At 48.3% G+C, this 27,205-nt stretch overlaps 2 protein-coding genes across 2 annotated transcripts; both read left to right on the top strand.

The window, feature by feature from the left end:
• Window positions 1–3,780: 3,780 nt before the first annotated feature.
• Window positions 3,781–4,683, top strand: LOC135873411 (olfactory receptor 52I2-like). Its single transcript, XM_065397883.1, has one exon. It carries the CDS (start codon window positions 3,781–3,783, stop codon window positions 4,681–4,683), a length of 903 nt encoding a protein of 300 aa, XP_065253955.1.
• An 8,439-nt stretch (window positions 4,684–13,122) lies between these two features.
• LOC135873403 (olfactory receptor 52K2-like) lies at window positions 13,123–14,067 on the top strand. Its single transcript, XM_065397869.1, has one exon. The coding sequence runs from the start codon at window positions 13,123–13,125 to the stop codon at window positions 14,065–14,067; it is 945 nt and encodes a 314-aa protein (XP_065253941.1).
• The last annotated feature ends 13,138 nt before the right edge of the window (window positions 14,068–27,205 follow it).

The raw sequence follows: 27,205 nt of genomic DNA, 5'->3' as shown, positions 1-27,205 counted from the left end.
AGATGAGCCAGAGACCCCATGTAGGGACCTCACTACTGTGTGTGCATGGTGCTCAGATGCTGTAGTGTATGGCCGCCATATGATAGGGCTGCATATCAGCTGGGCTAAGCCTGGATGCCTTTCTAAGAGAGAGGCTCTGGCTCAGACCGAAGTTATGGGCTTGATGCAGGAATTACGGGATAAATGTCCCTTGCTTGGGCTATGCAGGAGGTCAGATGAGATGATCCTCCTGCTCCCTTAAAAGCTACACTTCTGTGACTAGATAGATAGGGAAGGGGAGTATTTACTGTACTACCAGCCTCACTGCCCACATACCCATAGGCTCCCTGGGTCTCGCATCCAAGCCTGTCCCTTGCAAAGCTGAGATCAGGTGGGATCATAGCACAAGGGAATATGGCTACACACATGTCACGCTTTGCTAATACCATCCAGAGACACATGGTGAGAAGGTCCCCAGAGCAATGGCAATATTAGGGGATCCCTAGCACGCGGCAGCTTGTACAGTGGTCGCAGCCCCGGCAATCTAGTGCCCCCTCAGTGTCCGTAGCAGTGCGTACCCATGAATCTAGCCTCAGAACTTTACCCTGGAGAGAGAACCAAAGGAACAGAAGCGTGTCTTGCCAATTTGCAAGTGCTCACATAAAAGGCAACGGAATCCCATCGGGTGTGGCTTGGTGTCTCCTGGGGTTTAATAAGGATGAATTAAATACTCCTGCATTGCGAGGCCTGGCAGATCGGTGATTCACACAGATTCAGCGTGACCAGAGGAACCTCCAAGGGAGAGATACATGACTGCTGCAGCCAGGTGAGATCGATGGATGGGGTGAGAGTTTTGCTTCTGAATGGGATCAGGAGCCTTTCCTTAGATTGTCAGTGTCATGGGACCATCTTTGTGTTCTAGAACATAGGAGCGGCCATAATGGGTCAGACCAATGGTCCATCTAGCCCAATGTCCTGTCTTCCCACAGTGGCCAGTGCATCTCTATAGAGCCTACCACAATGGTGCCCTGATCCATGACATGACTGAGACTCCTAGACACTAAGATAATACAGATTATACATAATAAAAATATACTAATCTGCTGTGCCTTGAAAGCAAAGTTTGTGCCACTGACCCACACGTGGCGGGATTCACAGCTCTCTTTGAACATAAGCCTGTATCTTGAAGAACTCGTCTCGTTTTCATTGTTAATGTGATTTCTGGGGAAAACAGCCCCTTTTTATTCATTGCTCTGTTCTCTGTGTGTATGGTGCCACCTCTGCTCCTGTGGGGTGACGCCCACCTCTGTGCAGAGGGCCAGCACAAAGTCTAGGTACATGTGTAACACCGACAGACCCCAGTCGTCAGCGGGCAGGATCAAACCAGGGACCTCTGGAGTTTAGCGCATGAGCCTCTACTGCATGAACTAAAAGCCAACTGGCTGTTAGCTAAAGCTGTAGAGCAGACTCATTTTCTCTCTCAAAGTGGTCACTAGCTGGGACAGAGCACCACACCCAGAAGGTGTGTGGGTTACATACTTCCCCTAGTTGAGGAAGTGCGTCCAGAGCTTCAAAGACTTCCCAGTTGAAATCCCAGATGAGCCCCCACTTATAACACTGACAGACCCCGGTCATCTGCAGGCAGGATCAAACCTAGGACATCTGGAGCTTAGTGCATGAGCTTCTACTGCATGAGCTAAAAGCCACCTGCCTGTTAGCTAAGGCTGTAGAGCAGACTCGTTTTATCTAAGTGGTCTCGGTGCCACCAGATGGGACAGAACACCACACCCAGGAGGCGTGTGGGTTATACATGCATCTAGTCTGAATTCCTGCATAGCACCAGTCAGATAATTTTAAAATGGAGCTTACATTTTAGGAAGGCATCCAAGCTTCATTTTAAAATTCCAGTGATGTGTTCCAATGGTGAGTTACCCTCTGATAGAAACGTGGGCCTGATTTCCAGTCAGAATTTATCTAGCTTCAGCTGCTGCCACTGGATCTTATCTGCTAGATCAAACAGCCCTTCTACTACTTGAAAACGTCTTCCCCCATTGGTGCTTGTAGACCATCATGGCACCTCTTAACCTTTTCTTGCATAAGCTAAACAGACTGAATTCCTTCGGAGAGAGACATGGTAGGAGAGGGAATATCTTTATTGGACCAACTTCTGTTGGTGGTGAGCTTAATCCCATAAGTCTCTCACTGCAAGGCAGGCTTCCCACTCCCCAAATCATTTTTGTGGCTTTTCTCTGAACCCTCTCCAATTTTTCAACGTGCTTTTCAAAATGTGGCTGCCAGAACCGCACACAGTGTTCTGGTGTCAGTCTCAGCAATACCAAACACAGAGGTAAAATCAACTCCCTACTCCTACTCCATAGTCCAGTTTTTCTACCTACAAGGATCATGTCAGCCGCCACAGCATTGCACCAGAAGTTCGTGTTCAGTTGATGATCCACCACGCCCCTGCGTCCTTTTCAGAGTCGCTACCTTCCACAATACAGTCTCCCATCCCGTAAGCGTGAGCTATCATCTTTTTCCTTAGATACCTGACCTCACATTTGGCTGTATGAATATGCAAGTGTTTATGCTCCACTTACTAGTTGATCCAGATCACGCCATATCAGTGACCTGTTCACAACATTATTTACCACCCAACCAATCTTTGCATCATCAGCACGCTTTTCTTCTAGATCACTGATAAAAATGCATGGGGCTTGTGCTGCACAGGTGTGAATTTCACTCCATGCCTTTAACCTAGAGTTGGTTGAAAAAATTTCGTCAAAGCAGTTTTCTATCTGAAAATGCCATTTTTGACAAAACTGATTTTTTTGGTGTGAAATCATATCAGTTTTGGTGATGATAGTGATCGCTTGCTCTCCATGTCCACTGAGGGTAGGACATAGCTGGCTTAGTTTGCAACAAGGGAGATTTAGGTTAGATATTAGGAAAAACTTTCTAACTATAGCTATAGCTCAATTCTGGAATAGATTACCTAAGGAGGTTGTAGAATCCCCATCACTGGAGGTTTCTAAGAACAGGTTACACAAACACCTATCAGGGATGGTCTAGGAATACTTGGTCCTGACTCAGTGGGGGGTGGAATGGCTGAGATGACCTCTTCAGGTACCTTCCAGCCCTACATTTCTATTATGTCTGTGAAATTTTGTTGAGAAAAAAATTGAGGAAAAATGTTTTTAAAATATGAAAACACTTGGACCCTTTTGGAATGAAGCATTTCAATTTTTCATTTCAGAACAACTTTTCTTTCCAAAATGTACTTTAGTTTATATAAAAGTCATTTTAAAATTGAAAGGCTGTTTGCCAGAAGCTAGGAATGGGTGACAGGGATTGATCACTTGATGATTCCCTGCTCTGTTCATTCCCTCTGGGGCACCTGGCATTGGCCACTGTCGGAAGACAGGATACTGGGCTAGATGGACCTTTGATCTGATTCAGTATGACCGTTCTTATGGGTAAAAAATGTAAATGCAACATTTCAAATGTATAGAAATGAAACATTTTGATTGGCCTACAATGAATTTATTTTTAAAATTTCATTTCACAAGAAAAATTTAAAATTTTGGCTTTTTGTCTCGATTTGGGACCAAAACAAAATCCAAATCTCAAACTTTGTGCCGGGATGGAAAATCTGTTTTCCCACCAGTTCTATTTGAAACATTTCATGATATTTAAACAATGATTAAATGTCTTTTCTCTTTTTATTCATAGAAGACAAACCTCTTCGAAATGGCCTTGGCTCCTTCCAACCACACCAGCTCCAGTTCATCGTCTTTCAGCCTTATGGGCATCCCAGGGCTGGAAGCTTCCCATGTCTGGATGGGAATCCCTTTCTGTTCAATGTACATCATTGCGCTGCTAGGAAACAGCATGATTCTGATTATTGTCAGGTTAGATCAGACCCTCCATGAACCCATGTACTATTTCCTGTGCATGCTCGCAGTCATCGATTTAGTCATGGCTACTTCCATCGTTCCCAAGATGCTCGGCATATTCTGGCTGAACTCGATGGAGATTGCTTTCGATGCCTGTTTCACGCAGATGTTCTTCGTTCATTCCATCACAGCTGCGGAATCAGGGGTGCTCTTGGCGATGGCCTTTGACAGATATGTCGCCATCTGTTACCCTCTGAGGTACCAGGCCATCTTAACGCGCCAAAAGGTGACACAGATAGGCCTGGCCATTCTGCTGAGAGCTGGCCTTGTCATGACTCCTGTCACCTGGATGATGAAGCGCTTACCCTACTGCGGCTCCAATGTGATTGCCCATTCGTACTGCGAGCACATGGCTGTGGTGAAGCTGGCCTGCGCAGATCCCCGAGCCATCAGTCAGTACTGCGTGGTTGGGCCCACGCTCCTAGTCGGGACTGACACAGCCTTCATCTCCATGTCTTACGGAATGATTCTTCGAGCTGTCCTGCGGCTTGCCGAGAAGGAAGCGCGCCTCAAGGCCATTGGCACCTGTGGATCCCACCTCTGCGTGATGCTGCTCTATTATGTTCCAGGGATGGCTTCCATATACACACAGAGCTTTGGCCAGGGGGTGGCTCGCTGGACTCAGGTTCTGCTCGCCGACCTCTACCTCACCCTTCCCCCCATGCTAAACCCGGTCATTTACAGCATGAGGACAAAGCAGGTGCAGGACGCAGTGCTGAAGGTATTTGGGCCCAAGAAGGATCCAGTCTAAGGAGTGTGATCAGTTGTTCAGCGGGTCTAGTCAGCAAGGAGGCGATTCTGCCAACCTCACTCACACAGAGTAGCCACGACGAAATCACTGGGACTACTGGAGAAGTAAGGAGCGTCTCAACACACGTGAGCATAGCAAAATCTGACTCAGAATAAGAGGCAGTTTCGTCTAATGGTTAGACCACAAGACTGGGTGTCAAGAGATCTAGGCTCTCTTCCCGGCTCTGACACTAATCTGCTGTGTGAACATAAGCACGGCCATACTGGGTCAGACCAAAGGTCCATCCAGCCCAGTATCCTGTCTACCGACAGTGGCCAATGCCAGGTGTCCCAGAGGGAGTGAACCTAACAGGCAATGATCAAGTGATCTCTCTCGTGCCATCCATCACCACCCTCTGACAAACAGGGGCTAGGTACACCATTCCTTACCCATCCCGGCTAATAGCCATTAATGGACTTAACCTCCATGAATTTATCCAGTTCTCTTTTAAACCCTGTTATAGTCCTAGCCTTCATAACCTCCTCAGGCAAGGAGTTCCACAGGTTGACTGTGCGCTGTGTGAAGAACTTCCTTTTATTTGTTTTAAACCTGCTGCCCATTAACATGGGCACATCACTCCACACACACACACCCTTTCCGTGCCTCAGTTTCCCCTCTCCACCCTTTGTCTGTCTCAGCTAGTTAGACTGTAAATTCTTTGGAGCAGATATGTCATATTGTGTCTGTACAGTACCCAGCATAACCAGGCCCTGATCTGGAGTCTCTGCTGCAATACAAACAATGAATAATAATTATCTGCATAATATAAATTCCATTTGGAATCCGGAGCAATGCAGAATCGTTCCCTACAGTGTATCTGACAGCTTGTTTAAACCGCTCTAGTTAAGGTCACAGAACAGTGTCCATTGTGATCATCTGTATTCATGGTGCCAGAACTTCAGGGAACATGAACCATTTGCCTGCAATTTTCCAGGAGTGGCGTCTGCCTCGAGATGGTTGTGGTTTTTTTGGTGAAGGTTTTGAATGACAAGAGTGCAGCCGTGGCTGAGTTTTGAGGGGCTTCCATTAGCAAAATATTAATAAAGGTTTCCATTAGCAAATTATCAGGCTCAGATCTGTTTTGGTGAGGGGGGGGGCGGATAATTCAGAAACAGCTGAACTCGTATGCTTGACATTGTCCTGGTTCTGCGCAAGGTACGTGACAATATTTGCATTTCAGTAGGCCCCAGAGGCCCCGATCAGGGTCCGCTTGTGCTACGTGTCTGTAACAGGGTCAGCCTCCTCCTGAGGACCCCTCCTAGCCAGGATGGTTCTGCAGTGCCTTGCCTCAGTTTCCCCTTCAGCTCAGGCCACCTTAAGAACTGCACATCACAGACCAATGGTAATTAAAACTCTCCCTCTCTGGGCATCCAATTTATTTAGTCCCCACACATGGCTCCTCCAGGCCCTAACCCCAGGTCAGTGCTTCTCTCCCCTTGAGCTAGGAGCCCCCAGTCCTCGTTCCCGGAGCTGGGTTCAGTTCGAACTGTCATCTATCCTCCGCAGCTTCCAGCTGCAGCTCCCCAGGCTTCTGCCCCGCCCAGCGCTCTCAGCCCTCCAGAGCTGGAGTCAACCCCTCGCTCTCCATCAGACATCTCCCTTCTATCCCTAGGCCTGGCCTGGCTTTGTTAGTCACATGACCAAAGCCATCTGCCCATCTCGGAGGTGAGCTGCTCCTGTAGAGGTGGCCGAAGGCCCCGTTTCCGCTTCAAGGACCAGCCACCCTGTGACAAGGCCCTACACACCCTTGAGAAGAAAAACAGTCGCTGCCCCAAAGTCCTGACGGTCTTAGCACCCCACGAGAGACGCTGCATGGACTTTGGCCGTCAAATGCAGACGTTGGGACGGCTGGAAGACAAACCGTGGAACCTGTGCAGAAAGAAGCATTGCCGGCCGCCATGTTGTCCTCCTAAATAATTCCCCTGCTGCCTGGGGGATTGCACCTTTCAGCCACATGCCCTTGAGCTGTCGCTTAGCCACACTGTACGGATTTAGCTCTTTGAACCTTTGCTCACAGCGCCCCCCTCACCCTTAGTCACTTCTGTCGCTCTTCTTGGAGCTGCGTCTAGATGTGATACCCAACTGAAGGCGATGGGATTCCTGGAATAGCCATTACTGGGTAAAAGTCACCACTTAAGTCCCATTAAGAACCTGGTGCCTTGGTCTTGTACTGGTCCCTCTGCATCAGAGTGAATTTCACCCCTAGAGAGGAGTTATATCACCCCGCTGCTCCGTGGTCGTGTGTCTCATTTGCATGCCACCAAAATATCAGTGACCCTCTTCAGAGCGGTGGCATGATGCAAACTCATGTCTGGCTGAGGCCCACTGAGGCCCTGCAGGGGCGGCTCTATGTATTTTGCCGTCCCAAGCACGGCAGTCAGGCGGCTTTTGGCAGCATGCCTGCAGGAGGTCAGCTGGTAACGCGGATTCGGCAGCATGCCTGTGGGAGGTCCGCTGGTCCCGCGCCTTCGGCGTACCCGCCGCCAAATTGCCGCCGAAGCCGCAGGACCGGCGGACCTCCCGCAGGCATGCTGCTGAAGGCAGCCTGACTGCCACCCTCATGGCGACCGGCAGGCCGCCCCCCGTGGCTTGCCGCCCCAGGCACGCGCTTGATGTGCTGGTGCCTGGAGCCGCCCCTGATACCCTGGCCTGTCCATCAGCCATCCCTGGTTCCCAGGTTTCCCCTCCACTCAGTGTGCATTTCAATGTATTGTCCCCCAGATGAAGCATGTGGGTTACATTGTCTAAGCTGGATCTTGTGGTAGTTCCTGGCTGCGTTTCCTAGTCACGGAGGTCCGTCTGCAATCACCGGTCAGCTCCGAGCGCACTCACACCCCAGGAACAGAGATGGCGGTTGGGTTTGAACAGAAACACTGGGGAATCTCCGTCAGTGTAACCCTGAAAAACAAGAGAGAGACACCTACAGAGCTCGGAACTAAAGGAAACAATGGACTGTCATGCTGAAGAGAGAGGGCCAGACACACTGGGGGGAGGTGTGTAGTGTAGCACCAGGTGAGGAGTCAAGGAGTCTTGAGTTTTAATCCCAGCTCGGCAATGGATTTTCTGTGTGACACAGAGAAATCTCTTACAAGGAGAATGTCAGGTGTTTAGATAAGACTGTACTGAAGGCTAGATAGATAGATAGATAGATAGATAGATAGATAGATAGATAGATAGATAGAGGGGGGTAGGAAATAGGTGGATACACAACATTTAGATTTTCTGCAAAGTTTTACAAAACTTCATGGCAAAATTATTTATTATTTATTATTTGTGCTGCATTAGCACCCAGAGGCCCCAGTCATAGAGCAGGGCTCTACTGTGTTAGATACCGTACAACAAGCCATAATAAACAGACAGTCTGTGCCCTGAGGAGCTTCCCATCTAAGTATAAAACCAGAGACAACAGGAGACACCCATTGTCAAGTTTCCTGTCCGCATCACGGCAAAGAAGATTTTAAGGAGGCCTTTGAAGGAGAACCACAAGGTGGCTTTGTGCATGTTAACTCACTTTGCGTATGTACTTTAATGCAGCAAAATAAATGTTTCCTGGTGTGTGTGGGTGGGTAGGTGTGTGTCTGTGTGTGTGTGTGTGTGTGTGTGTGTGTGTGCGCACGCGTGTGCAAACACTGAGTTTATGGTGAGTGCAGAGGATCCAGGAATTAAAGCAGACTAGAAATAAAAGTGAAATTCGTAAATCTATATTCATGGACCAAGCTGAAGGAAACATAAAAAGCAAACAAATAAATTGCACGCGGGCTGAAGCAGAAATTAGATTTTTTAAATGTTCCCAATTTTTGGTGAGTTTTCACCAACCCGGGTGCATTTTTTTTTAGGACATGATCTCTAGCGTGACAGTCTCTTTGACGGGGGCTCAGTTTCCCCGTTTGTAAAAGAGGGCTCATCATGCTAGGGCTCGAAGTGAGCTGCAGTGAGTTATTCCAGCACCGCCCGGGGAGAGCAGTTACTCCCTTCCAGAGCTACTTTTCAAGCTACAGATATTGGCCTCAAGTCTGAACTGCCCCCGATATGCACTGAGCACAGTGAAGGGATGGGGGTACATCAAATACAAGGTCTTGGTCCTTGTTCAATGGCCTGCGCCCAGCATCTCTTAAAGATCACCTCAAAGTCTGGGCTGAAGACCATGGTCAACAACTCAACTCCCCTGGCCCAATGGAACGCGCGACATTAAGGGCAAAGCGCAGCAGTGAGGGAGACAGAGCGTACTTGTGGTCCAGCCTGAGACTGTGAAACAGACTCCCCAGAGCTAAGGACCATCCCAAACTTCTCCCCCCTGCGCTCCAAGTGAGCAGTGCATTTCTTTGACCGGCCTCCTCTAACATAAACATGAAAATATGACCACGATAAAACACCTTCCCGCACACACTTCTCCTCCTGGGGAGGGGACGAGAACAAATGTGTGACAGCCGTTAAAGTAATGCACTACAGGAAGGAGCTCAGAGACTATGGTGCTGAGCCTGGTGTAAGACACTGAGTAGTGCAAGGGAGCCATTGATATCTCCTCAGTCCTATGGCCGGTACAGTTCAGAGCAGCCTCGGGGCTGCTCTAAATACCACCAGTGGAATATGGCCCCAAAGGTCCAGGTCCCCTGCTGGGGATTGCTGGAGCACAGTAACATTCTGACCATGCTCCTTTCCTCCTGTCAAGTCCCCAGTACCCCCCATACCAAGGACTGGGAAAGGGGCCAGGAGTAGGAGCTGGCTACACTGGCTCCATGACACTCAGGGATTCCCCCACTCCTGAGGAATCCCCACATTTTAATCTACTGGGTTTTTGTCTCCTTTGTGCTGCCAGAGTAGCCCAAAAGGACAATATCGCAGGAGAGACTCTCAGCCCTTCCAGTTTTGTTGGTTGTGAAGAAAGCTTGGGAGGGTGATGTGATGCAAGCCAGGGCTCAGCGGAGGTAGCTCAGCCAATAGACCATTGCCAGGAGATCCAAGGTTGAGGTCCTTCGATGGCCACATGCAGGACGTCCTTTCATATCCAGCTGCTGGATGGGGAACTCCCTTAGGTCCTGCTCTAGTGTATGGCTCCTACCTGACAGGCATTCAGAAGAGAGGGTTTTTTTCTGAGGAAAAGTTACACAGAAAGTTGCAACCAACACCACAATCATTTGCACCACCCCATCCTTGTACTTTCCAGACCCGGGGGCTAGCAAAGCAAAGCAGGACAGCGAGAACTAATTTAGGGTCAATACCATTTATCCTTCACTGCCTTAGACTAGCACGGTTGGAGAGGCCATAGTCACCGGAGACTCCCATCTGGTGGAGAGATCCCAGAAGATTTAACTGGGGTGAATTATAAAGACTCCTGCAATGTTTGTCCTGACATTTCAGAGTCACGCCTGCACACAGGCAGAGCACCCCAAAGAGATAAGGAGGGACAGCCACAAGACCCGCACGGAGGTAGGTGACTGTAGGGTTATTTGGATGGAACGGGGGGAGGCGGGGCGAGAAAGGCTCATTGGAAAGTGCTCTGTTGCCTGGTGACTGAGAGGGAGCTACGTTAAACGGCAGTGTTTCTCCCAGGCTTGGCAGACTGAGGTTGCTTCAGCATTTGCAGTGTGTGTGATCTCACAATTAGAGCTAGGCCAAAAACAAACAAAAAAAGCAATTACACTTTGGTGGACATTTTTCATTTATTTTTTCATTTCCCCCCAAAATTTACACTGAAAATGTTTCCATTTTGCAATGAAAAATCAAAACCAAAGACAGGAAATACTCCCTTTTTTGAAATCTGTTTTCAGTTACAATTTTTGTTTTCAGTAAAAAAAAAAAAATACTATTTAAAAATAAGAATCAAACATTTTTACCAAAAACATATTTTTGTATGGAAAATTGAATGTTCAGGTTTCTGTGTCGGGGTTGTTGTTTTTTTCAGCCACAAACCAGAAAATCTGGAGCAAAATGAAAATGTTCTGCAAAAGTCATTTTTCACTGGAAAAATATTTTAACCAAAAAATGTTGACTGGCTTTACTCCCTGTGTGAAGGGAAAACGCGTCCTGCCCTGAGGGAAATCCCAGAATTTACAGCTAATAAGTGATTAGAAATAAGTTCCCGAGAGAAGATGTGACATGGAGAATGGCGAGGCAATAGCACTGAAGACTAAAGCATGATTCCGGTTTTTAAAATGAAATGAACCAGATCATTGAGGTTAGAAACCATAATGATAAACCTGCCCCAACCAGAGTTTCTGAACCCCAGAAAGAAAGAAGAATCAAAGCTTCTAAATCCCTTGAGGATTTGGCTATTAACCATCTATTTTATGTGGAAAGTGCAGAGATGTGGCGATGGTGGGATTCATTACAACCGCCTGAGATGGGTGGATGGATGGAAATGTTCTCGTTGCTTATACACCAATGCTAGGAATCTTGGTAATAAGCGAAAGGAATTGGGAATTCTTACCGATGAAAAGATGTGTGATATAATTGGCATTACTGGTGGGACTGTTTGCATGATGGGAATGTTAAAAACACTGGTTACAACCTGTTTAGCAAGTAAGAGAGGTGGGGGGGGCTTTATGGTGAAGGTGCTGTATAAATCCATGGTACGCCCACATCTTAAATATGGCATGCAGATGTGGTCGTCCCACCTCAAAAAAGATATATTGGAATTGGAAAAGGTTCAGAAAAGGGCAACAAAAATGTACAGGGGTATGGAATGGCTGCAATATGAGGAGAGATTAATAAGATTGGGACTTTTGAGCTTGGAAAAGAGACGACTAAGGGGGAATATGATTGAAGTCTATAAAATCATGACTGGTGTGGAGAAAGTAAATAAGGAAATATTGTTTACTCCTTCTCATAACACAAGAACTAGGGGTCACCAAGTGAAATTAATAGGCAGCAGGTTTAAAACAAACAAAAGGAAGTATTTTTTCACACAACAAACAGTTAACCTGTGGAACTCTTTGCCAGAGGATGTTGTGAAGGCCAAGACTATAACAGGGTTCAAAAAAGAACTAGATAAATTCATGGAGGACAGGTCCATCAATGTCTATTAGCCAGGATGGGCAGGGATGGTGTCCCTAGCCTCTGTTTGCCAGAAGCTGGGAATGGGCGGCAGGGGATGGATCACTTGATGATTACCTGTTCTGTTCATTCCCTCTGGGGCACCTGGCGTTGGCCACTGTCAGAGGACAGGGTGCTGGGCTAGATGGCCGTTCTTAGATAGATAGATAGATAGATAGATAGATAGATAGATAGATAGATAGATAGATAGATAGATAGATAGATAGATGTTATCAAACTTTTAATTGTTCACATCCTTGATTATGTTCTTAAATCACAGTTCTGGATGCACCAGCTGTAATTTGCAATGATCAAACAGCTGCAATTCTCGCTGGTTCATTTTGCCATGGACATATCAGGCTAGATTCACCCCTGGCACAACGCACTGCAGTGGCTGATCAGGGAGTAGCCAGGGCTGTCTGCTGTCTCCAAAACATTATCTTGTGTCCTCAATCCTCATCTTCCTCTTCTTACCTCCGAGTAAGGGGTGGGATCCTCGCAGCGGCTCATGGGTCGCCCGGTTGCACTTGGTTCATGGAAGGTGGCTGGGGAAAGAGGGCAGGGCAGGGAAGTCTCTGTGCCCTAGTCTCCCCATCGGTCAGTACAACAGCAACTGTGGGCCCCAGCTGAGATCAGGGCCTCACTGGGCTAGGAGCTGTACATACACATGTGCATGCTAGAGAGTCCTTGCCCTGAAGAGCTTAGAAAGGAAATAGACAACAGACAAGGGGGGTGTCATAAGGAGGAGGGAGAAAACTTGTTCACCTTAGCCTCTAAGGATAGAACAAGACGCAATGGGCTTAAACTGCAGCAAGGGAGGTCTAGGTTGGACATTAGGAAAAAGTTCCTAACTGTCAGGGTGGTTAAACACTGGAATAAATTGCCTAGGGAGGTTGTGGAATCTCCATCTCTGGAGATATTTAAGAGTAGGCTAGATAAATGTCTATCAGGGATGGTCTAGACAGTATTTGGTCCTGCCATGCGGGCAGGGGACTGGACTCGATGACCTCTCGAGGTCCCTTCCAGTCCTAGAATCTATGAATCTATGAATCTATGAAACTGAGGCACAGTGCAGGAAAGCGACTGGCCCAAGGTGACCCAGCATGCCAGTGGCAGAGCCCATTCAGGTCTCCTGACTTGCTGTCCAGTGCCCTCCCTACTAGACCACTGTGCCTCTCCAGACCATGCTGCCAATTTAGGAGCATAACTTAAGGCACCGAGCTTTGAACAGTCTGGCGTGAATAAACCAAATGAGCTCATGCTGGGTTTGAAAAATGTCCAGCGCCCTGAAAAAATCCCAGCCCTTCCATTATTGTATTGCAGGGAAAGAACTTCTGCAAATCGACTGATCCACGTCTGCTGTAGGTCATGTCAACCTTCAATCAGACCTGCCCTAACCCCTCTACGTTCCTGCTGACCGGCATCCCTGGCCTGGAACCTGAGCATGTCTGGATCTCCATCCCATTCTGCCTCATGTATGTGATTGCTCTGCTAGGAAATGGTACTGTCCTCTTCGTTGTAAAGCAGGAGGAGACCCTCCATGAGCCCATGTACTATTTCCTGTTCATGCTGGCTGTCATTGATCTGGTCTTCTCAACTGCCATTGTCCCCAAAATGCTGAGCATCTTCTGGCTGGATTCCAGAGAGATCAGCTTCGAGGCCTGCTTCCTCCAGATGTTCTTCATCCACACCTTCACTGTAGTGGAGTCAGGGGTGCTCTTGGCCATGTCTTTAGACCGATACGTGGCTATCTGCAACCCCTTGAGATACAATACTATCGTAACCAGCCCAAAGATTGCCCAGATTGGGCTGCTGTCACTTGCTAGGGGGGTGGGGGTTGTGACGCCCTTAACCTGCCTTCTAACCAGTCTGCCCTACTGTAAAATGAATGTCATCCCTCATTCCTATTGCGAGTACATGGCTGTGATGGAGCTGGCCTGCGCAGACTCGGCAGTCACCGACCTGTACAGCATCGTTGTGGCCACAGCCCTAGTGGGGACAGACTTCGTCTTCATCGCCTTCTCTTACGGCATGATCCTCCACTCCGTCCTACGGCTCTCGTCTCAGGAGGCGCGTCTCAAGGCTTTCAGCACCTGCAGCTCCCATGTCTGCGTCATCCTGCTCTTCTACTTGGGAGGGCTCCTTTCTATGTACCTGCATATTTTTAAGCTCGGCCTTGCTCCTCACACCCAGGTCTTGGTGGCTGACCTGTACCTCGTCGTTCCCCCCATGCTAAACCCAGTCATCTACGGCATTAAGTCCAAGCAGATCCGGAAACGGGTCTTTAAGCTCTTTGGCCAACGAAAGATCTGAGCAGAACCCAGTATCTAGGGTGGCCACTGACGCAGCCCCAGAACCTCTCCTCCATTGTCCCTGCCCTCTCCTGCGTGTCCCCGCCCCCACCAGCATGACATCGCATGCACAGTGCATGTGAGCTCACACTGGCGGGGGCGGAGCAACACACTCTGCAAAACAGCATCCTCCGTGCATGATACCAGAGATAACCACGGCTGGTTTGATATCAGCACCGGACGGGGGCAAACCATACAAAACCAGGTCTGTCTGGATTCAAACCGAATGAATGGCTTGTCTACCAGTATCCCACATGCTACAGTACGGGGCCAGATGTCAAGAGGTGCTTGAAGGCAATGGGACTAATCCTGAGGGGTATTGGGGAGAGGGATCAGTGGTTTGAGCGTTGGCCTGTTAAACCCAGGGTTGTGAGTTCAATCCTTGAGGGGGCCACTTAGGGATCTGGGGCAAAAATCAGTACTTGGGGGGCAAACCATACAAAACCAGGTCTGTCTGGATTAAAACCGAATGAACCAAGTTTGTTAAGTTTTAGTTACTAGAAAGGATTTTACCATTATTTCTCTTGTAACCATTCCTGATTTGAATGCCTTCCCTCCAGTGCCCCTCCAATGCAATCTCAGATCAACCCCTTCCATTTATTCAAATCAGACACAAATCAGACTTGATCACCGGTCTCGGAGCATGTGCCACATATTGGAAAAACAAATGATGAATGCAAACAAAAAGCATCGCTCTTACACGCTAGACATTTGGCAAACCGGGAAAACAAGAATCCCCAAGGACAGGCTGCCAAGATAGGTCCAAACACAGCTATAACTGGGACAGATAGACATGGCAGGGTGAGAGCAACCCCTCAACCAATCTCTATCGTCCCTGCCGCATACCATTACCCCGGAGAACAGGGAGAAGACCGTGCAAGGTTGAAAGTCCACTAGACAAGCCCCATCTTGGATGAGCATCCTTAGAGGAACCACCCAATGGGGACCTGGCTGGATGGTGAAGCTGCCCAGGTATGTTCCCTCCATGCAGAACGAGCCTAGACCAGGTGTGCTATAAGGTGTGACTGCTCTTTTTTCAACCAAGCTGTGGTGCATGGTGCAAAGACAGACTCCTGCAGGCACGTCCCCCTGGCATGGGTTTCCCAAAGGAAAGTGTATTCTGCACTGTCCAGCCCTCTCCTGGACAGTTCAGATATTTTAGGCCCTCTGCCCCTTTAAGGGGTCAATAGCCACACAATTCAGTTTAAACACAACACTGGGTTAGTTTTGATTAAAGAATAAAGTAAGTTTATTTAACTACAAAGAGATCGATTTTATGTCAGTAGAAGTATAAAGCATTAAAATCAGGAATGGTTACAAGAGAAATAAAGATAAAATCCTTTCTAGTAACTAAAACTTAACAAACTTGGTTCAAGATCAAATTCTCACCATATGCTCCCAGCACCAGGGCTGACCAAATTTCAGGCCAGGATCTGCTCCCAACATCCAAAGGCTGTTTCTTTTGTCTTTTGAGATGAAGGAGAGAGAAGTGGAAGGGAGAGATACCTTGGGGTGTTTTTGCCCATCACTTTTATAGTCCTGTTCCCCTTTGAAACTCATTTTTCCGAGGGTCACCCCTGCTGTGAAGATGCACTCAAGGAATCTTGTGGTGAAAGAGGATCCATGCTGGTGTTTTCTAAGATGTAGATCTGTTTGTTGCTGCCCACTTCCTTGCCAAGGAAATGCTACTTAGTAGGTGATTGCCCTGGCTAGGGGTGCCAGCTTGTCCTTTGTCTTTGAGAAATTGGTTTATCCAGACTTGTCTGGTAAACACATTTCATACCTAATGTTGCTACACACATTTCATCCTGATATCATTGACCAGTGAGTTATTAGCTTTCAAATGACACCACGCAAGGCATATTTTGTTCAAAGATTATTATAATAGCATGAAGGGTGTGAATACAAGGGTGGATTCGGTCATATATCATAATTCCTCTGCAGGGCTTAGACCGCTGTGCATTGCACTAACCACACGCATCCAGAAGAGATCGCGGCAGACCTGGGCGGGTGAAGGCCAAGCAGATGCAGGAATGCATGCTGAACCTGCTCTTCCCAAAAGGATGCTGGGTAATCAGGTCACCTAGCTTAGTATCCACTGAACCAATTCAGAAAATCCAGCCCTCCATTTACACATTGGCAGCCTGTCCCTCCGTTTCTCCCATCTCTTCCCAATTCATTACCCAGTGGCCTTGTCAATCCCATACCCCAGCTATTCCCCAAGGCAAGCGCGTTCAGCTACCCAAATCTATACCAAATCCATACCTAGGCCATGTTCCTATTGGAACCTTGCCACGAACTTCAACAGGGGCAGGACTGGGTCCCGGTCTGTCCTGAACATAGTCTAATGTAGATCCAGCTTATAGGAAGGCTGTTACCCAAAGGGATTCCACAACGACTACTGTAAAACGATGATTTTATTTGCATGGAGTTTTATAATTAAGCACTTTATTGTTTTAGGCATTGTCTGATTATACAGTCTGCTGAGGACCAATACAGCATTATGATAAAGGTAAAGAATGAGTCACTGGGAGATCACCTTGTAAAGAAATTGTAGTTGAGTTGGTTTTGTTTTCACCGAACACCTCACGCATCAGGAGATAATAAACCTGTAACACGGTCATATTGCTGTATACATGTTCCCCCAGACTAGAGTAAATGCTGTCTCTATAAGAAAATCTGGGGGCTTCCCTACCCCCAAAGGCAAAAAACCTGCCTTTGATGAGCCAGATTCTGCATTGGCGCACAGTCCTTTTCCTCCCCACCTGCCCTACACATGCAAACGTTGAGAACCAAACTATGTTTGGGGAACCAATCTTCTATTTATTTCTACATGGACGCTTCTAGCTAACACAAATCCATGTAGAGCCAACTTTTGAAACAACTACAGCTGCTCAACAGTTTTCTAATGAAAAATGGGCCTTTTCCCACGATTTCCTGTTTCTTCAATGAAATCAGAAAACCAAACCAATAAACCCTTTTGGGGGTTTTGGTTATTTGGGATTTTGTTGTTGTTGTTTTCAGATTTTCTGGAGGTTTACTGAGTTGTTTTCGTGTATTGTTCTTCCTTCCTTCTCTCCCCCCCCCCCCCCCCTTTTCTTCAAAGGCAAAATTGGGGGAAGGAGAAGAGAAAAAACAAAAAATGTGAACAAAATTTTAATAGATGACAAATCACCTCCTTTCTGAAAGCTGTGCCATGAAAATGGCATGGAAATTTTCAGAGGGGTTTGCAAACTTTTTTTTCTCATTTTTTTTGAGGCTCTCTAGAAATGACTTTCTCTGGTGCAAAGGGTGGTGGAACGTATCTAGAATCGAATAGAAGTCAATACAGAACATGGATTATGGTCCACAGAACACTGATTTTAGGAAAGCTTCCCAGCACTGAGCACTGGGGGGCAGGATGAGCAGCTCACAGCCCACCACGGCCTTTTAGTTAATTCTGCCCACCACACTCCCCGGCAAGGAGGTACTTACAGCTCCTTGTGGCTCATTCCTAATTGCACACCCGGCATACCCAGTAATTATTTTGTGGGTGCAAATATGTCATCAAGGATCTGAATCCTGAGGAATTCCCAGACACAGACACATCGCACGGCAGGCCTGTGCTTTATTCTTACATAGCCCCTCTTCTGGGGCACCTCAATCCTCAGCAGTGATGGGAGCCCCTAATTCCTCTCTCCTCGGGGACTCGGTGACACCCCCACTTAGGACCAATGGCCCTGTGTTTCTAATGGACAGGTGTCGAAACCAATAACAACCTCTATGGCCTGTAGGCTATTCCCATTCACCGGTGCAGTACATCAAAGACACAACACTTTATACCTGGAAAGGAGGGGGGTAAACGAAAAGAAGGGGAAAGGAACAGGCAAAGGAACCAAGGTTGTTAAATAAGACCCCAACCAATCCCACAGCAACAACTCAAAGCCCACACGCTGGAGTCTGGGCCGTGTCTGGGCAGGAAGGCTGGAGCTTGGTGTGAAGGGCTGGTTCCCTCGCTGGAAGGCCAGCAACTCTACCTTCAGCTGCATGGAGTCCCTGGCAGCCTTGAGCCCTGCCCATCCCCCAGCTCCTGGTGCAGGGACGGCCGGCCGGGCTCAGGCATAAGAACATAAGAACGGCCATACCGGGTCAGACCAAAGGTCCCTCTAGCCCAGTATCCTGTCTTCTGACAGTGGCCAATGCCAGGTGCCCCAGAGTGAATGAACAGAACAGGTCATCATCAAGTGATCCATCCCCTGTCGCCCATTCCCAGCTTCTGGCAAACAGAGGCTGGGAACACCATCCCTGCCTATCCTGGCTAATAGACATTGATGGATCTGTCCTGCATGAATTTATCTAGTTCTTTTTTTGAACCCTGTTATAGTCTTGGCCTTCACAACATCCTCTGGCAAGGAGTTCCACAGGTTGACTGTGCGTTGTGTGAAGAAATGCTTCATTATGTTTGTTTTAAACCTGCTGCCTATTAATTTCATTGGGTGACACCCAGTTCTTGTGTTATGAGAAGGAGTAAATAACACTTCCTTATTCACTTTCTCGATACCAGTCATGATTTTATAGACCTCAATCATATCCTCCTTAGTCGTCTCTTTTCCGAGCTGAAAAGTCCCAGTCTTATTAATCTCTCCTCATATGGAAGCTGTTCCATATCCCTAATTATTTTTGTTGCCCTTTTCTGAACCTTTTGCAATTCCAGTATATCTTTTTTGAGATGGGGCGACCACATCTGCACGCAGTATTCAAGGTGTGGCCGTACCATGGATTTATATAGAGGCAATATGATATTTTCTGTCCTATTATCTAACCCTTTCTTAATGATTCCCAACATTCTGTTTGCTTTTTTGACTGCCGCTGCACATTGAGTGGATGTTTTCAGAGAACTATCCACAATGACTCCAAGATCTCCTTCTTGAGTGGTAACAGCTAATTTAGACCCCATCATTTTATACGTATAGTTGGGATTATGTTTTCCAATGTGCATTACTTTGCATTTATCAGACCTCATCGGTGCAGCAGAATCTTTGGGCTCGGCCTTTCTCTTGTGAAGCTGGGGGCTCCAGCTTAGTCTCAGGGAGTCAAAATGGCTGTCTCCCCTTCTACTACACAGAGCCACTCTGAGTTTGTGCCTCCTCCAGCCCATGGCCCTGCAGCCAGCTCTCCCACAGTCACACAATCCCTGCCAAGCTCCACTCATGTGGCCCAGCCATCTGGAGATGCCTTGCCACAAGTGGTGTCAGCAGTGGGATTGACTTTGTGGCGAACTGGTAAATCACCCCCACCCCCACCCCCAAAATGGATGACGTAGTGAGGGTGCCAGTTCAGGCCACGGCGGCACAACAAGAGGCTACCAGGGTCCAGCCGGCTGCCCAACAGGAGTCAGTATGGCTACAGCAGGCGATGAATCAACTGCTGATGAGCCAGGCGGCCCAGGATCGAGCCACCGTGCAGGAGGTCATGAACCAGCCGAAGGGCCTGACTGCTCTGACACATGGCTATGATGGGACACGGTCCCTAAGGGCAAGGAGTTACCTACAGAAGATGACAGTGGATGATGACGTGGAGGCATATCTTCTCGCCTTCGAGAGAATGGCCCTACATGAAGCCTGGCCTCAAGACCAGTGGGCCAGCATACTCGCCCCTTTCCTTTGTGGGGCGGCCCAGAAGGCCTACTACGACATGGCAGAGGAAGCGGCTAGTGATTACCCCCAGTTGAAGGCTGAGATCCTGGCAAAGTCCAGGGTGATGACAGCTATAAGGGTCCAGAGGTTCCATGAGTGGAGGTACCAGGATGGCAAAGCACGGAGGTCCCAGCTGTTCGACGTGATCCATTTAACACGGACATGGCTGTGCCCTGAGATCCGCAGTGCAGGGAAAATTATACAAGTGGTGGTGTTGGATAGGTTCATGAGAGGATTCCCACCAGACCTACGAGGCTGGATCAGCCAATATCACCCCGCCTCATATGATGAGATAGTTGCCCTCGTAGAGAGACACTTAATGGCCAAGGAACTTTCTTGGACTATCGGGGAAGAAATGCGCCGGGTCAAGAGGCCAGTCTCTGGCCCAAGGGCCTGGGTTTCCGAAGCACCGGGCAGAACTATGTTGGGGAGGAAGGAGTCTGAGGAGCAGTCTGAGACCGCGAAGGGACTTGGGGACCTGGGCAGAGAGGGTCATGGGGTAAGGCCACTAGCCCAAAGAATAGGGGGATGCCCTGAGCAGGATATAGGCATTATGCTTGTGGGGAATTAGGACATATAGTACCCTAATGTGGAGGAGCCCATGCAGTGCAATCTGGGGGATCATGAAGATCTTTGCAGCTTGATAAACCTTGTGGAAGTCGCGATGGTCCCCTGTAGAGACATGCGGCCAGTTAGGAAGTGCCATCACGCTGGTCTCTGGGAAAATAGTGGGGCGGGACCAGCTGTCTTGGGCCAAGCGCACCGGAATAACCTGTGTACATGGTGCTGTCAATTATTATCCGATCATCCCTGTACAAATTGAGGTCTAGGGGAATACCACAAGGGTGACGGCAGGGGTAGTCCTGAAACGCCCATATTTGGTCCTTATAGGATGAGACATCCCAGTATTTGGAGATGAGTCAGAGGAGGGTAGTAACCCCATGATTGATACAATGACCCCAGTAACTAGCCCTCTCCTGGTCTTCTGTGAATTAGCCCAGGACTTGTTCTCTACACCTGGGAAGCTCTGGAAGAATAGGCGAGAAAGGAGGACAGACAAGAGGTTGGGAACCAGGATCCTGGCCCAGAACCAAAAGGCTGCACTTGTGGGGAAGAAATCATGTCCAGCTGGCAGAGGGGCAACGCAGAGGGTCGATAAGCTGGACCCAGTTCCATGGAGACCAACCCTGAGAGGGAAACAAAAGTAGGTCCCCTTGAATTTGGGCATATTGGACCCTCACTTGAGACTTTGGGGCAGGATCAGGCCAATGATCCACTGTACAATGAGATTAGAAAAGAGGTAATTGAGGTGAATGGGGTCCTGGCGGAGGGCAAAACCAAAGGCCCAGGGCCATATTTCATGATAAAAAGGGATCTGCTATGTAGGGTAGTCCGACTACAAGAGCAAGAGGTGGAGCAGCTGTTGGTACCTCGAAGGCACCAGAGGACAGTGTTGGACCTAGCTCATAGTCATGTGTTTGGAGGACACCTAGGGATAGATAAAACCCTCGATCAAATCCTACGGAGGTTCTTTTGGCCAGGAGTTTATATGGCGGTCCGACAATATTGCACCTCCTGCCCAAAAGGCCAATTGTATGGCCCCCGACCGCACTTAAGGGCCCCTTTAGTACCTCTGCCAATTATCAAAGTCCCATTCAAGAGGATAGCCATGGACCCGATAGGCCCACTGGAGAAGTCAACCTGGGGCCATCAGAGTGTGCTCGTTGTTCTGGACTATGCCACCTGGTACCCAAAAGCCACACCCCTATGAAACACAATGTCCAAGACGATAGCTAAGGAATTAATCAAAATTTTCTCTAGGGTGGGCATACCCAAAGAGATCTTGATGGATCAAGGAACCCCCTTCATGTCAAAGTTGATGAAGGACTTGTGTGCAATGCTAAACATACGGGCCCTAAGAACGTCAGTCTACCACCCACAGACTGATGGCCTTGTTCAACACTTTAATAGGACACTGAAGAAAATGATACGTAAAGTGGTGAGCCGGGATGGGAAGAACTGGGACACCTTACTACCCTACCTGATGTTTGCTATAAGGGAGGTTCCCCAGACTTCAACCGAGTTTTCCCCTTTCAAGCTGTTATATGGTCGCCACCCCTGCGACATACTGGACATCACTAAGGAGGGCTGGGAAGAGCAGCCTAACCAGGAAAGAAGCATCATTGAGCATGTGATGCAGATGAAAGACAGGATAGCCCAAGTCACTCCCATAGTGCGGGAACACATGGAGAAGGCACAAGAGGCCCAACAAACCTATTACAATCGCCGAGTGATGGCCCGGAAATTCTAGGTGGGAGAGCGGGTAATGGTGCTGGTGCCCACTGCCGAGAGCAAGCTCCTGGCCAGATGGCAGGGGCCATATGAAGTAATAGAAGCCATTGGAGAGGTCAACTATAAGGTTCGACAGCCTGATCGCCGGAAGCCAGAACAGATCTACCATATAAACCTATGGCAAGACAGGAAAGCTCATCTGGTCACCCTAGAGATGCCACCCCAAGAAAGCAAACATCAGGGTCAGGTGGGGATATCCCCTGAATTGGCCCCTGAACAGCAAGCAGAAGTCATCAATATGATTGAACGGAACCACAACATGTTCTTGGAGAAGCCAGGCAGGACCACAGAGGTTCATCGCCGCATCATCACAGATCCTGGAGTAAAGGTGAATGTTAAGCCATACCTGATCCCAGAAGCAAAAAGGGAGGAGATCAGGACCAAAGTTGGGAGAATGCTGGAGCTGGGAGTCATTGAGGAGTCAATGGTCCAGTCCAATTGTCCTGGTACCTAAGCCGGTAGACGAGCTAATCGACTGGTTGGGAAAAGCACGATTTTTGTCCACCCTTGACCTGACCAAAGGTTATTGGCAAATCCCCCTGGCCAAGGAAGCCAAAGAGAAGATGGCCTTTTCGACACCAGAGGATTGTACCAGTACACAGTCCTCCCTTTTGGATTACATGGGACCACCTTCTAGTGGCTCATGGATAAGCTGTTGTGTTCACATGGCAAGTATGTGGCTGCTTACCTTGACGATGTCATCATACATAGCCCACACTAGGAGATGCACCTAGAAAAGGTGGAAGCTGTATTGGATACCCTGAGGAAGGCGGATCTCACTGCGAATCCCTCCAAATGTGCAACAGGGCTAGCAGAAGCCAAATACCTTGGTACATTGTGGGGAGGGGCGTAGTGAAGCCCCAACTGAACAAGTTGGAGGCGACCCAAAGTAGACCCTGACCAATCCGGAAGAAACAGGTCAGAGAATTCCTGGGGATAGCTGGGTACTATAGGCGATTCATTCCCCACTTTGCTACCACAGCATACCCGTTGATGGATCTGATAAAAGCCCGGGGCCCGGACATAGTGAAATGGTCCAGCGCAGCTGAAGAGGCTTTTACAGATCTGAGGACCGCCCTCTGCAATAATCCAGTGCTAGTAGCCCCAGCCTTTGAGAAGGAGTTTATACTGCAAACAGATGCCTCCGAGGTCACGTTGGGAGCTGTGCTTTCCCAAATGGTAGGAAAGGAAGAACACCTCAATCCTATTCCTTAATAGGCAACTCCTTGAGGTAAAGTGCGCCATGGAAACCCTCCAATATTACCTACTCAGATGGAGGTTTACCATCGTCACTGACCATGCCCCACTGAAATGGATGCACCGGAACAAAGAACGAAATGCAAGGGTAATGAGATGGTTTCTGTCATTACAACCCTTCCACTTCAGCATGCAACACAGGTCGGGGACCAGGCATGGCAACGCTGATGGCCTGTCAAGGGTGCTGTCATAAATATAAAGGGAAGGTTAACCAACTTTCTGTATACAGTACTATAAAATCCCTCCCGGCCAGAGGCACAAAATCCTCTTACCTGTAAAAGGTTAAAAAGTTCAAGTAACCTGGCTGGCACCTGACCCAAAGGACCAATAAGGGGACAAGATACTTTCAAATATGGGGGGGGGGCTTTGTTCTGTCTGTTCCGTGTGGCTCTTTCCGGAGACAGATCAAGAAAGCAAGCAATCCATCTCCTATAGAATTAGTAAGGACTAGCAAGGGAATGCGTTAAATTATCTTTTGTTTTTGCTTGTGATTTTCTCTGTGCTGAGAGGAAGGGGGGGGCTGATTACCCCAGGCTCGCCATCGCCAGAGGGGGAAGTGCTAAGTCAGGCAGCATGAAGGAGGTGTTTTGTCCCACTCATTATAACTTCCAGAGCACAAGGATCCAGTGAAGTCAATGGAAAGAATTCGATTTAGTTTATGAGTTTAGGAACAGGCTCTCAATGATCTGTACAATTAGTCTCGGCAATGTTTTGGAAGCTGACCTAATGCCAAATGGCATTTGCTTATAACTGTGGGACCTGATCCAAAGCCCATTGAAGCCATAGAGTCATAGAGATTAAGACCAGAAGGGACCCCTGGATCATCTAGTCTGACCTCCTGTCTATCACAGGCCACAAGCACCACCATCAGCGGTACACTAAACCCAACAACCGAAATTAGACCAAAGTATTGCAGTGCTATAAGAGTCAGCGAAGTTAGCAACATGAAGAGTGACTAAGTACAGAATGATCAGCTCGTGCAGGTAGCATTTCAGAAAGAGAAAACCAGGAACAAAGACAGCAAAATACCAACCAAAATAAGAATAATTTTTTTGATGAGCAACCATTGCTATGCACTGTGTATAGGTCCATCCTGGCCAGAATTTAGTCAACTATGCCACTAATGCAACAGGAAATATGTTCTTCAAAGGTAGGCCAAACAGCTAAAACCAAGAGTCTACATGGTTGGAGGACTGGAAATAAGGGCCTCAGGTCGCTTGGTAGTGACAGTGACTGCAAAACATACTGCTTTACTTTGATAAATACCTCTAAATAGTAACAGCAGGGGGCTATTTTTCAAATGGGATACTAGTGTGCAATGCAATGTTATTCCAAGGAAGATGTATGATGCTGTCATTAAGGAAACCATTGAGAAATCCTAAGTGAAGGTTGTTTCCTATGCAGGACTTAAACTACCAGTTACACTCAAAGTTGGATTTTATGAACACCTGTCTTATGAATGACCAATTATATGAACCATGTTTCCTGATGGAAAAGGAAAAAAATTGTATAATGAAGGTGATGTTGATGAAGAACAAATTGATAACCCTTCACCACCACCACCACCACGCCAATGCCTTCAGTGCTTTGGAAATCATTTTGCAGTGGTTTTGAAGAACAAGAAGAAAGCAATGCAGTGCATCATACTGCAACTTATGCACTGAGCCTACTGCAATTTTGAGATGTTCAACGTTATGAACTTTCGATTTTGTGAACTGATCAATCCGCAATTAATCTGTCAAATAGGGGATCTACTGTACAAGGGCAAAGAACCATCACAACTTGTTTTAAGAACCAGTATCAGTTAACAGCTTTCCAAAGAGTAAGTGCAGATTTACTATCTGTTTTAGGAGTTAAAATCTGCTAGCCGTAAAGTTAGTTTAAAATATATTGAAGTTAAACAAGTATTTGCTGTAAAATGTGGACCTATCTATCTATCTATCTATCTATCTATCTATCTATCTATCTATCTATCTATCTATCCTAATACACCCCCTATCTATCCTAATACACCCAGGGCCGGCTCCAGGCACCAGCCCACCAAACTGGAGCTTGGGGCGGCACCTGGAGGGGGGCGGCGCGGTGCTCCGGCCCCAGAGCGGGGCCGCGACTGGGCTCGCCGCCCTCCCCTGGCGCTCTGGCCGCCGGGGAGAGCGGAGCCCCGGCGGGGCTCTCCGCCCTCCCCCCGGCGCTGCCTCTGGCCGCCGGGGAGAGCGGAGCCCCGGCAGGGCTCTCCGCCCTCCCCCCGGCGCTGCCTCTGGCCGCCGGGGAGAGCGGAGCCCCGCTGGGGCTCGCCGCCCTCCCCCCGGCGCTGCCTCTGGCCGCCGGGGAGAGCGGAGCCCCGGCGGGGCTCTCCGCCCTCCCCCCGGCGCTGCCTCTGGCCGCCGGGGAGAGCGGAGCCCCGGCGGGGCTCGCCGCCCTCCTCCCGGCGCAGCCTCTGGCCGCCACGGAGATCGGAGCCCCGGCCGGGCTCGCCGCCCTCCCCCCGGCGCTCTGGCCCCCGGGGAGAGCGGAGCCCCGGCGGGGCTCGCCGCCCTGCCCCCGGCGCAGCCTCTGGCCGCCGGGGAGAGCGGAGCCCCGGCGGGGCTCGCCGCCCTCCCCCCGGCGCTCTGGCCGCTGGGGCTCCGCTCTCCCCGGCGGGGCTCGCCGCCCTCCCCGGGGGGGGGGGGGCGACGTGAGGCTTTTTTGCCTGGGGCGGCAAAAAAGCCAGAGCCGGCCCTGAATACACCCCATCTATCTATCTATCTATCCTAATACACCCCCTATCTATCTATCCTAATACACCCCCATCTATCTATCTATCTATCCTAATACACTCTCCTATCTATCTATCTATCTATGTATCTATCTAACCTAATACACCCCCATCTATCTATCTATCTATCTATCTATCTATCTATCCTAATACACTCTCCTATCTATCTATCTATCTATCTATCTATCTATCCTAATACACCCCCATCTATCTATCTATCTATCTATCTATCCATCCTAATACACTCTCCTATCTATCTATCTATCTATCTATCTATGTATCTATCTAACCTAATACACCCCCATCTATCTATCTATCTATCTATCTATCTATCCTAATACACCCCCATCTATCTATCTATCTATCTATCTATCTATGTATCTATCTATCCTAATACACTCTCCTATCTATCTATCTATCTATCTATGTATCTATCTAACCTAATACACCCCATCTATCTATCTATCTATCTATCTATCTATCTATCTATCCTAATACACCCCCATCTATCTATCTATCTATCTATCTATCTATCTATCTATCTATCTATCCTAATACACTCTCCTATCTATCTATCTATCTATCTATCTATCTATCTATGTATCTATCTAACCTAATACACCCCCATCTATCTATCTATCTATCTATCTATCTATCTATCTATCCTAATACACTCTCCTATCTATCTATCTATCTATCTATCTATCTATGTATCTATCTAACCTAATACACCCCCATCTATCTATCTATCTATCTATCTATCTATCTATCTATCTATCTATCCCCATACACCTCCTCTATCTATCTATCTATCTATCTGTCTATCTATCTCCATACACACCCATCTCTCTCTCTCCCCCCTCCCCCCACCCCCCACATATACACCTAGCTAACTAGCTAGCTGGCCAGATCCTCGGCTGGTTTAAATGGGTGTAGCCCCAGTGTTTTCAGTGGAGCTTCCCCAGCTTACACCAGCTGGAGCCTGTTCGGTGTTTGCACACAGAGTACAGTCCGGAGGATGGCAAGACCTATGGAGAGTTAATGTTCAGCCGTGGGGGGGT

The sequence above is a fragment of the Emys orbicularis genome, chromosome 1 (assembly GCF_028017835.1).
Source record: "Emys orbicularis isolate rEmyOrb1 chromosome 1, rEmyOrb1.hap1, whole genome shotgun sequence".
Taxonomy (NCBI): Eukaryota; Metazoa; Chordata; order Testudines; family Emydidae; genus Emys; species Emys orbicularis.
The sequence above is the reverse complement of the archived record's forward strand: the minus strand, read 5'-3'. Positions and strand labels throughout refer to the sequence as shown.

Coding starts and splice junctions, on each gene's coding strand:
- LOC135873403 (XM_065397869.1), top strand. CDS start 13,123: ATGTCAACCTTCAATCAGACCTGCCCTAACCCCTCTACGTTCCTGCTG.
- LOC135873411 (XM_065397883.1), top strand. CDS start 3,781: ATGGGCATCCCAGGGCTGGAAGCTTCCCATGTCTGGATGGGAATCCCT.